General features: G+C 38.2%; 1 protein-coding gene across 1 annotated transcript; it reads left to right on the forward strand.

The window, feature by feature from the left end:
* Window positions 1-9,615: 9,615 nt before the first annotated feature.
* LOC131148689 (uncharacterized) lies at window positions 9,616-10,683 on the forward strand. Its single transcript, XM_058098577.1, has one exon. The coding sequence runs from the start codon at window positions 9,616-9,618 to the stop codon at window positions 10,681-10,683; it is 1,068 nt and encodes a 355-aa protein (XP_057954560.1).
* The last annotated feature ends 1,515 nt before the right edge of the window (window positions 10,684-12,198 follow it).

Genomic DNA, 12,198 nt, shown 5'->3' on the forward strand with positions numbered 1-12,198 from the left:
ACATGTTTGAAAGTGGGGAAATTAAAGTATGTGAAGGTGACTCGATAGTGATGAAAGGAGAAAAGGTAGCGGGAAATATCTATGCACTTTAGAGTAATACGGTTGTAGGTAGAGCTGCAGCTGTAGAATCTTAGTCAGATGTTCTGTGGCATATGCAGTTATGGCATATGATTGACTACATGTATTCAAATGTTTGAGGTCTGGTGAGGATAGCATCACGAGATAGACATATGTATTTCATGGGTTTAACACAAAAGGTCTTGGTTTATCTCATGTGGCATAAGCCTGATGTGTTTCCTAAGCGTAACTTGTGTTTGAGGTGGAGAATCAGACCAGGAGAGAGATCCTTAGGTCAGGTTCGGACACTAGGACTAAGTACATTACAAGATACTTCTTGGTGAAGTCAATGAGTATGGCTCATTTCTCATGTAACTGATCGTCAAAGATATCACTAGATAGGAGAGTTTTAGGTAAATTGTGGGCAGGTCTTGTGGTAGACTACTCGGTTGTGAGTGAATGTCCACTAATGCATTATTCTAGTGATGGAGGATCTATGCTTGGTGTTATGTTAGGATAGTATATCTTTGTGGTGTATAAGAAAGGTGGATCCAAGCTAGGTGATCCTATGGAAAATAAATGGGTGATCGAGGACATGACTTGTGGTGAGAAAACCATGGGGTAGCGTACTCAGGTAAAGGAAGAGAAACAAATACTAGAAAATTGCGACAATAGTAAACATGTAATTTAGGTGGAGTTAGATACTCAGGGTAGAAATGCAGGGAGTTCTATCTCAAGTCAATAGAATCATAGTATGAATGGGCATGTGATGCAGGTGGAGTTACAAACTCAAGGCAAAGTTGACATTGTTCATATTGCAATGAGTTTTAGCTCGAGAGACCAGCAGGATCACGGTGGGCCCATATGTACTATTGAACCATGGCTCAAGTATAAATTTGGAATTCTGGTGTTTCTTGTATTCATTACTACCAGCAGCAAGGTTCCTACTATTTTTCAAGTTGGAATGCATTGAAAAGGGAAAAATTGAAGGATAAGTGTTATGGTGGATAAAATGGAAGTATTGCATATGTACCAAGTGTGTGAGTTGATGAGGCTTCCAATTGGCAAGAGGGTGATAGGATGCAAGGGAGTGGTGTATCTATTGTGTGTGAATGACATGTTATTGGCTAGGAAAGCTTTGACTTAGGATGATTAGTTGGGAACTTTGTTGAAAGGTTTTGACATGAAAGTGTTGGGTACGGCCAAGAAGGGTCTTGGTCTGCTTATTCGCATGGACAAAGTTGTAGGGAGATTGGTGTTATCTTAGGGTAGCTTTGTAGACGGAACCGTAGGAAGACTTTGTTTGTTGTCTCAAAGGGGTTCTGTGGAGAATCGATGTGAAATGCCTACTGCTTGGTACCCAAGGAATGGGTTGTGATGTCTGGAATATGTCAAAGGTCCCCCATGATTGTGCAATGGGGTGTTTCAACAAGCAAAAGAGTGGACCATCAATTGTGACATTTATTGAAAGACTATGCAAAGGGCTTTGGTGATAGAAGGCCTGCAGCAGCATTTGTGTTTACTGTTGTGGGAAGACTTTGTTGGAAGCCTAGGGTAAATTCTTCGAGTACTACAAAAAATAAGGTCATTAGTGACGGATCAAAACTGTCACTAATAATCACAAAACCGTCATTAATACTAGTAAATAAATTTTTTCATATTTTTTTATATAAAAAACTATTAGTGGCGGTTTTAAAACCGTCACTAATACCCTATTATTAGTGATGAATATTCAAAACCGTCACTAATAGTGTTAAAAAAATTATTTTTATATCTTTAAATAAAAAACTTATTAGTGACGGTTCTCAAAACCATCACTAATAAGTGACTATTAGTGACGAATATTCAAAATCGTCACTAATACTGTTAAATAAATTATTTTCATATTTTTTTATATAAAAAACTATTAGTGACGAAATTTCAAAACCGTTACTAATAGTGTTAAATAAATTATTTTCATATTTTTTTAAATAAACAAATTATTAGTGACGGTTCTCAAAACCGTCACTAATAAGTGACTATTTGTAGTAACTTGGAAAAAAATATTATTAATCAATTAATTAATTAAATATTATTAAATCAATTAATTAAATAAATAAATAAAAGGAATAGTAAAAAAAATTAATTAGAATAAAGAGATATATATATATATATATATATATATATATATATATATATATATATAAAGCTTCTTAAAGAAGCTTTTCATTCCAAATTGAATTTGGATCCTACGCCTCTCATCTCTCTCTCTACTTCTCTCTCCACGCTCTCTCTCTCCTCGTGTCCACTCACTCTCTCCTCATTTTCTCAGAAAATACTCATCCAATCGGGAAATAGAAAATACTGCTGGGTTCCATTTTCCGCCATCGTCAATTTAATCGAAGTGAATTTTTCCTAGGAGCATTATAGGCACCACTCCTGTGGTAAGGTAAGTCCACTCTTTCTCTTCAATTTCTCCTCAAACTTTAGCCAAACTAACAATCAGAAACCATCATGATGATATAGGAGTGTTTCTCTACAAGTCTGACAGAATAGATTTTTGAACTGAGCTTTTTAGGCACCACTCCGAGGCTAAGGTGAGGAGTACAAATTATGTGAGTTGTTTTAAAATTTTAACTGATTAAATTGTAGTATTTAATTATTAAATTGTATTATTTAATTATATCATATTTTTGGGAGTGTTTTGGGAATAAGTTAAATTGTAGGGAATTGATTAAATTAGATTTTTGGAAATATTCTTAGGGTTAAATTAAACTACAGGATTGGATTATATTGGATTTTTTTTTTGGAGATATTCCTGGGATTAAATTAAACTGTAGGAATTTGATTAAATAAAATTTTTAGGGAACATTTTGGAATTAAGTTAAATTGCTGGGATTGGATTGAATTAGAATTCTAGGAATATTTTGGAATTAGATTAAACTGCGGGGATTTGATCATATTGGTATTTTTTTAATACGTTAGAGATTAAATTTAGTTATGGGAAGTGGATCATACCCCCATTTTTAGAATTTAACTAGTTAACGAGAGTGTGTGAGCCTAGGGATATTAACATAATTATTACTCCAGGACTTAACTGATTATACTGAAATATGTGGTTACAGGGTTTGTGCTCTGAACATCGTAGGCACCAATTTAGGAATCTTACACACACAGTCTACGTGAATAAGGTCAGAGAAATAGATTAAGCCAGTTGTTTTGTAAATTCTACCCGTTGAAATAGAAATTATGTGTGTATGTATATGATTATCATGCAAGTTTTGAAAGCCAACCATTTAAACTGAGATTTTTGAACCTAGGGTTGAGTTAATAGCTATTATTTTCAAAAATGAATCAATTAAAATAAAGAAAAAGACTACTGGATTTAAGTAATGGATTCTCTGGATAATTTGACTAGTTGAAATGATTGGTCAGAATTGTTTTACATTTTCCAAAATTTGGTCAAGGTGAGTAGGGTTAATTATCTCCGTTTTGCTTATTAGTGCTTATTTTGAGTATATGATAAATTGTGGCGATAATTTAACCTATATTTTCAATAAAGCATATAATGAACATGGATTGACTTATTATTTCAATAGTTATATAAATATGTGTATTATTCAAATTGTGTAGCATGAGGAAAAATGAAAATACTGTATTAAGTTATGAAATATGTATAACATGTGGAATTACTTAAATGTGTTGGGATAATACTGTATTTGGAATTATTTATTCAGAGCAGAATGTTAATGTTAAATTGTAATGTATGGTTTGAGAACTCCGGTGGACCATAATATGCACAGTACTATTGTGAGAGTTATGGAGAACTTAGTGCAGTCTTAGAGAGAGTGTTGGTATTAAATAGTTGATTGAGCTATGAAGGGTAGAGTTCCCCCTGGAGTCTAGACCAGCATGGGAAAGCCAATTGGACTAATAGACTGAAGAGTTGGGAATTGATTTAACTCTGGTGGGCCGACCAAGGTTAAGTCCAGCCTACGGGCCGCACAACTCGTCATGGGGGAAAGCATGTTGGTTTTTATCCATCTGGTAATGAGTTCTAAATTCATATTTGTAGATTTAACCAGAGTATAATAAAACAGTGCACGTAAATACAGAACAATGTATGTCAATGCAGAATATAAGAAGACAGAGGATGTTAAATGTGAAAATAGAGTTTGTGATAAAAGAATAAAGTAGAGCATAAGAAGAGTCAGGTAATATATGAAAGACATAGATTATGAAGAGTTGGGGTTTTATTGAGGTAACAACATACAGAATAAAGTAACAAAGTATTAAATGTATTAAATATAGTAGTATTATACATATTTGGGGTGAAGTAAACTCTCCGCCTAAGGGCTTACTGAAAAAGGTGAGTGCTTGGTAATTACAATCTGGTACCAGAGTAGAGGGAAGTTACATGTATGGGCATTTAATATTCCCTATTCTCAGAGATTTCCTTTATAAACATAATCACGAGAGCTTACTGAGTAAGGTGGGTGTCCTAGTAGTTGTAATGGTATTAGAGCAAAGGGAAAGTACATGTATGGGCGTGTAATCGTCCCTATCCTCGGGAACTTTCACTTATAAATAATTGTGTGTGTGTGTGTGTGTGTGTGTGTGTGTGTGTGTGTGTGTGAGTATGGGCTAAGAATGATATTATAATTGTAGTTAATTATTAACTGATGATAGTTTGTATACATTAAACTCATGATAGTCACACACTTGTTTTAATCTATTCCATCTTACTGAGATATGTCTCACCCGTTATACAATTCATCTTTTTCAGGACCTCTGCATGATCGAGCCTAACGAGCTTAGGGCTGGGTTTGTTGGCATAGAATTTTTATGATAGGATACAAATCTTGGTTGTATTTTTGGGTTTGTGGTTTTTTTTTTTTTTTTTCTGAGATGTATATATGGATACTGGAAGTTGTGAAGTTCCTTTTTGGGATGTCTATATAGAACTCTGGTATATTATTGAGAATACTTATTTTTTCGCTACATGATTGAGGTCATGGTATCAAACACAGGTGATTGGATCACATCACACTCTGGGCTTGACTTAGTATGTTCGAGATGTGACACTATTAGTGACGAATTTTCTAAATCGTCACTAATACTTTTAAATAAATTATTTTCATATTTTTTATATAAAAAATTATTAGTGACGGTTTAAAAACCTGTCACTACTAACAGACTATTAGTGATGAACTCTCTAAACTATCACTAATAGTGTTAAATAAACTATTTTGATTTATTAATACAATAATAGTAGTGACGGTTACTTAATCATCACTAATAAGGGACTTTTAGTGACAGATTCAATTCGTCACTAATACCACAAGAATCGTCGCTAATACTTTTTTTGGATAATTTTGGCGCGAAAAATGGTTTCCCGCAATAGTTTGAGAGGGAAAATCGATTTTTAGTGATGAAATTATTAGTGACGGTTTTAAAACCATCACTAATAGTGCTACATTAGTGATAGTTCTTAAAAACCATCACCAATACCCACTTTTAGTGATGAAATTGAATCTGTCACTAATACTTTCATCACTAAAAACTAGTTTTTTATAGTGGGGTGTTGCATCTACAACTGTATCGGGGTTAATGGTAGAAGCTAAAGTTGCCATCGGCAAATTCAAGCAGTGTTGCTTGGACTTGGTATTTGTCTCCAAGTGCTAGACGAAAGGCGATCCCAACCTAACATCCCAAGTTCAAGGTGGAGCAGCGGGTTCATGTTTTCGATTTCTCTTAAGGGGCGTATGTTTGCCAAAGTGGAGTTTTTTTTTTTTTTTTTGTGAATTGTGTCTAATAAAAAGCATGAAAGAAATCAAGGTATAGCAGAGCAAAGGGAAACCATCGATGGTTTTAGGAAAATTGTCGATGATTTGGCCGAATTTCAGAATGCAAGCTCTCGGTATCTCCATTCTATCTGAAATCGTTGACAGTTTCAGGAAAACTGTTGATGGTTTGGCTCAAAGCAGTCTACACAGATTTTGAATTTTGAATAATTTGGAAGTTATTTTTGGTTGGGTATAGGGGGAAACTTCCAAGGAGGCGCTTATATACACAGAATACGTTGTATATAGTGTGCTTTTGTTTCTTTTTTGTGCCAAGGGTGTCAAGTATGGTTGAAGAGAGGATTAAGAGAATTCATGTGAATTCTTGCCGTTTGGTTTCGTGGATGTAGGCTTTGCAGAACCACATAATTTCTGGTGTCATTCCTCTTGTTATTTCTTTCTTTACTTGCTATGGTTGTGGAATTATTTCTATATATTCACCATTTAGATTGTTGCAGTATTTGTGATTGATCCTTTTACACAATTATATATTTTGATGTGCATTGTTTGAGGGCTTTTACATAACAATGATGAAATGAATGTGGAGTCCGAACATTTTTTTTTTTTGGAAGGTCAATTAATAATAACAATCATTAAAGGAACTTTATTATTTATTTGAGAAATACATGAAGGTATAGGCACGAAGCAACTATTCATTCCCACTTGACCCCTTGTTAAGGACTTATTAGTTAGACACAAATGAGGAAACAAAGAAAAAAAAAGGTAGCTTGATGCAAAAAGTGATGTGTTCCTAAAATGCACTATTTTAGGCCCCCCATTTACCTTTGTTTTGCTCTCATTTATCTTGTAATTGCCCTTTCTTACCATAGTTCAGAGTTATGTAAGCTTTGTTCATGTTTAAAAAAAACAAGTTAAAACCAAGGAGTTAAGCATGAGAAACCAAGGGAGTAATTGGGGAGCACAAAGCTCAAATCAGATGCTCAACCAAGCCCCAAAGCCTCAATTCATCAAAGAAAACAAGACTTGGCTCGACCATGTGGTGTGACCAACTAACACAGGGAGCGACCAGGTCATAGAAAAGAGACTCCATGGCTCAAAATGAAAGAGAAATATTGCAAGGTTCGACCAAGAGCTCGACCAATGACCCTAAGGGGCGACCAAGTCGAGAACCTGAGACTGACTGAGCTAGAGATCCCAAGTCTCGACCAACAGCTCGACTAGGAGACCTTGAGGGGAGACCAAGTAGAGAATGCCTAAAGTTTGAATCCCCAAATTCACGTGAGCCTCGACTAGGGCGTGACCAAGGGAAGACATAGGTGCGACCTGGTCGCCAGACACGAACTACTTTGCAAGATTTTCTGCAGAACTTTCCTATTTTGAATTCAAACATTTGTAAACCCTTTTGGGTATAAAAGCTACCTTTGTCTATGTGTCTAGGGTTCCCCTTTAGCCCCATTTTGGTTAGTGACAAACTTAGAGAGTCTTTGGGTGCCACTTAGAGTAGATTTACTACTTTGATTTCAATTCCTTGTACTCATTCGTGCTTGGATTCTTCAAAGAACTGTGACAACCTTCGAGTTCCTTGTGCTGCTACATAGATAGTTGGTTCTTTGATTGTATTCTTGATCTCTAGTGACAGGTCGTTGAGTTGCAATTGAAGCCATTTTTAATACATACTTTCTTTACTATAGATAACTGGTTCTTTGATTGTATTCTTGATCTCTAGTGATAGGTCGTTGAGTTGCAATTGAAGCCATTTTTAATACATACTTTCTTTACTCTATTTTCATTTAAAACCCTCACTTTAAATACCTTATATTTAATTTCCATGCAATTTTACATCTTTGATTGTGATAAGACCCTAGGGTAAAGGATAGCATACTTAAGGATTTAGTCACTTATACGGATTAGGTTGCGGTTCATGTACAAGGTGTTCTCATGATCGTTGGATAAGGTATACCCTAGTTTTCGATCGTGCTCTAAATGATTGGTGCATCTTTGCTACCTTATGTCACTCGAATGGTTCACTTAATTGTTTAGCCTAGAACAGAGCTGACCGGACATAACTAGCACACACGATAGCCTAAGCTTGATTCATAATCTGAGACCTGCTTTCTAGGAGTAATGTTAATATAGTTTTACATGCTTTCGTAGTTGATAGAAAAACCTTTTCAAAATCTCACATTTTTCCCTTTTTCACAAAGCGTAGTAAATTAGGCTAGAAGTGGTAAACAACTGTACTTAAGTCCCTAAGGATCAATACCCGACTTACTCATTGTTCTATTGAACTTGGGGATAGTTAGGTTATAAATTTTATCTATTGTATTTAAGGATCCAAGCCTTGGCGAGCCTACCAAATTTTGGAGCCATTGTCGGGGATTCTGTTACGGTAGTAAGTCAATTGCTAGTTTAGAGTACTACATACTTTATTTTTCTTTGTTTTCTTTTCTTTTTAGTTATTTATTTTTTGTTTGATACTTTGAAGTATTGATTGAGTGCTACATGTGTATATGCTGGGTTTGCGCTCGTTGTCTCCTAAGTTAGTGCCTATAGACCTTGAGATTGAGAGATCTTGTAGGTAAATTAGGAAATCCACCTTTAGTCCCAAGTTAGACGAGTCATCTGAACCTAAAGTCATGGTTGTACGAAATCTAGTTCCCGCCTTTCAAAACTCAAAACCCCAAGCTCCCTGCCAACCTGTGGTGGAAGAGCAACCTCTTCGGCTTCTTAGAGACTACTTTACACCCAACACATACACCTTGCCGTCTTGCATCCGTTTCTCGGAGGTCGAAGCGACACAATTTGAAATTAAGACTTCTATCATCTTGATGCTTCCTAATTTCTTTTGGAATTCAACTGAAAATCCATACAAGCAACTAAATGAGTTTCCTAAAATATGTTCCACCATCTGTATACCTCACTTTGGTGATGATGCCCTCTGATTGAGACTATTCTCGTTCTTTATGAAGGATAAGGCCAAATATTGGTTGAATTCCTTTGGGCCGAACTCGATGACCAACGAAGCCACCATGCAACATAAGTTCTTGAAATAGTACTTCCCTATTGGGAATACTAACCAACTGAGGAAGGCAATCACCAGTTTCTCACAATTGGATGGGGAACAATTTTTTGAGACATGAGAGCGCTATAGGGACCTCTAACGTAAATGCTCACATTACTAAGTCCCTAGGTGGCAATTAGTTCAGACCTTTTATGAAGGATTAGCTGAGTGAGACCGGTCCAGGTTTGATGCATCTTGTGGAGGTACTTTCCTCGCTAAGCATGAGAATAAGGCTTACACTCTTTTTGAGAATCTCGTCAAGAATTCTCAGCATCTTACTGTTGTTACTTGTAGACTATCCCAACCTTCCTCTTCCCACCTAAGGGAGTCTATGAGTTAGTCACAGTTCATGACCTTGCGCCCACACTGCACACCATTGTGAAGAAATTAGATCAGTTCTTGTCCTTAGAACAACAACCTTAGCCTATGGCGTGTGCAGAGGTGTGTGTCATTTGTTTTGATCCTTCTCACACTTGTTACAATTGCCCCCATGCACCTCCCCCACATTAGTTTGTGTAGGAGCAAGTTAAGGCCACCCATAATTGGTATGACATGTCGTCCAATAATCCTTACTCGAACAAGTACAATCCTAAGTGGAGTAAGCATCTTGACTTCTCCTAGAGGTCACAAGCTCCGGGTTTTCAAGTTCAAAGACCTCAGCAATCACCCACTGCTCCACCTCCTCGCCCATTCCAAAACTCTCAAAATCCTACTATGTCTACCCCTAGACCTTCATCTTATCAGCAACCATCTCCTCCTCGGCCCCAATACAATAGATCTTTTCAGAAGACAGTGGTGAAAGCCCGTAAGAGCATTGAGGCTGATCGCCAAGTTGATCGACAATTACTCCACTCTCACTTTCAGTCTATTTCCAAGCTAGAAGCCACCATGGGCCAACTAGCTACATTTTTTAGTAGGAGATATGAGGGTAAGTTGCCAAATCAATCTCTAGTGAACCCTAAGGGCCAATATGGAGTAGAATGTGAGTCGGCTGCTGTACCTTCGTCATATTTTGAGCAATCCCAGGTTGTAATCATTATTTGGAGTGGTAAGGAGGTAAACAATAGATTTGGGGAGAAGTTAAAGCAAGAAAAGGGTAGGAAGAAGATGAGGGAAGAATCCGATGATGAACCATGTGATCCTCATTCTCTTAATCTAGTAGCTGATACCAAGACACCTACTTCCTCTAATGATGTAGCACTTCCCCATTATGTCTTTGCAATGTCATTCCCTGCAACTCTTCATGCACCCTCAAAATCTAAGAAGGAAACCAATACTGAGTCCATCATGGACACATTTAGGCAAGTCAAGGTTAATATTCCTCCCTTAGATGCTATTAAGCAAGTGCTTGCATATGCCAAGTTCCTTAAGGACTTGTGCATACAAAAGTGCAAGTCAAGGGTGCACATAAACCAGCAAGTTAGGTTGACTAAGCATATGAGCTCAATTCTTTTAGGTCACCTTCCTCCAAAACTTAAAGAGCCCAACGCTACCACCATCTCTTCTGTAATCGGCAATTACACCATCGATAGGGGTCTTTTAGATTTGGGAGTGAGTGTGAACCTACTTCTGTACTCAATCTACAAGCAATTCAATTTTGGAGAGCTAAAGCCCACCCCAGTCACCTTGAGTGTCACCAACCGATCAGTAAAAAAGCCCCAGGGTGTGATGGAGGACATCTTGGTCAAAGTCGAAAAGTTCTATTATCCTATTGACTTTGTTGTCTTGGATATGGAATCATCCGACCTAACCAAGGATCTGATCCCTGTCCTATTAGGATAACCATTCTTAGCTATGGCTAATTCCTGCATTCAATGTAGGACTAGGATCATAGACGTGTCCTTTGACAACATGCAGCTTCGGTTGAAGTATTTCGCACTTCCCAACATCCACCCGATGACGTCCAAGTTGTGGACATTAACATGATTGATGATTGTGTTAAGAAAGTGGCTTCCTCAATTCTATGGAGGGACCCCTTTGAGGATGTACATCAGCCTGAGAGCCCCTCCATATCTGGCATGGAGGACCCATATGAGCAGATTCTCGCCATTTATGACTCGGTCTCCAGCTGGGAGGGAAGACTTTAGGTAAGTGGAAAGTGGTTTAATGAGGAAATAATGGAAGCAACTCCTATTTTTGAACCTGGTGAGTTCAAAATGAGCATTAATTGTGTCTAACTTAAGACAATGACTTAGCGCTTTTGGGAGGCAACCCAATTGTATTTCTCATTTTTCTTTCTATGTTGAGTCAATATATTGTATATTGTAGAGTAGGTAGGGTTTATGATCTTTAGAATAGGTTGTAGGTTAGTTCGGGATGCGACTAAGGCGCGACCAGCACGCATAGGTGCAACCTGGTTGAAGCCCTAAAGTTCTTTTGAACTTCCAAAGGCCTGAGAAGTTTGACCAGGGCACGACCAGCCCTGTCGCTGACATGGCCTGGTCGAATCCTTGAGTCTGTTGACCTTCCAAAGTACTGAGAGGTTCGATCAAGGGCGCGACTAGCACTGCCCCTAGTGCGACTTGGTCAAGACTCTGAATCTTCTAAACTTCCAAAGTCTCAAGAGGTTCGACCAGGGGCGCGACCAAAACTGACTCTGGCGCAACCTAGTCAAGAGCTAGAGTTCCTAATTCCAGTGAGGGTGCAACCAGGGCGCGACCTGGTCGAGATGGTTAAAAAATCATTCAAACCCCCTTCTCCTGCGAAGCTCGAACCTTAGTTTTCTTTACTCCTGTGAACCTCCTTCATCACACCCCTCTCTGACCTAGTCGCCCAAGCCTCTTCCACCTTCCCTAAGCTCCAGTGACCCCTCCAGTGACTTGCCCTGGCTCCGGTAACTTCTCCCTTGTGCAACACTTCATCTTTTCATACCTAGGGTTTTGGCCATTGGTTTTCACCTATAGCTGTGGTTCTTCACTTCACCCTCTAGTGTCTGTGTCTCTTCCTCTACCCCATATTACATCTCCCACTCCACCTGTATATATCTCCACATTCCCAACCACCTCCATCCATCATCCTTTGGAAAATGCCTCGCCGTTCAAAGTCTCGGGCATCTTCCAAGCAACCTCAATCCTCACGATTCACAGCCAAGGGGAAAAGGGTCCAGGTTCAATTGAGAGACGAACCGTCATCCGAGTCTGAGCACACTCCACCTGCACCGACGACATCGAGGGGTTGAGTAGCCCATAGTGTGCAGGCTCAATCTTCTAGGGAGCCGAAGGCATCGAGGATGACCTTTGAGGACTACAACTTCCAGCCCATGTGCCAATTCTAGTTGAACAAGACTCGTGCCCATGC

Source organism: Malania oleifera, chromosome 1, assembly GCF_029873635.1.
Source record: "Malania oleifera isolate guangnan ecotype guangnan chromosome 1, ASM2987363v1, whole genome shotgun sequence".
NCBI lineage: Eukaryota > Viridiplantae > Streptophyta > Magnoliopsida > Santalales > Ximeniaceae > Malania > Malania oleifera.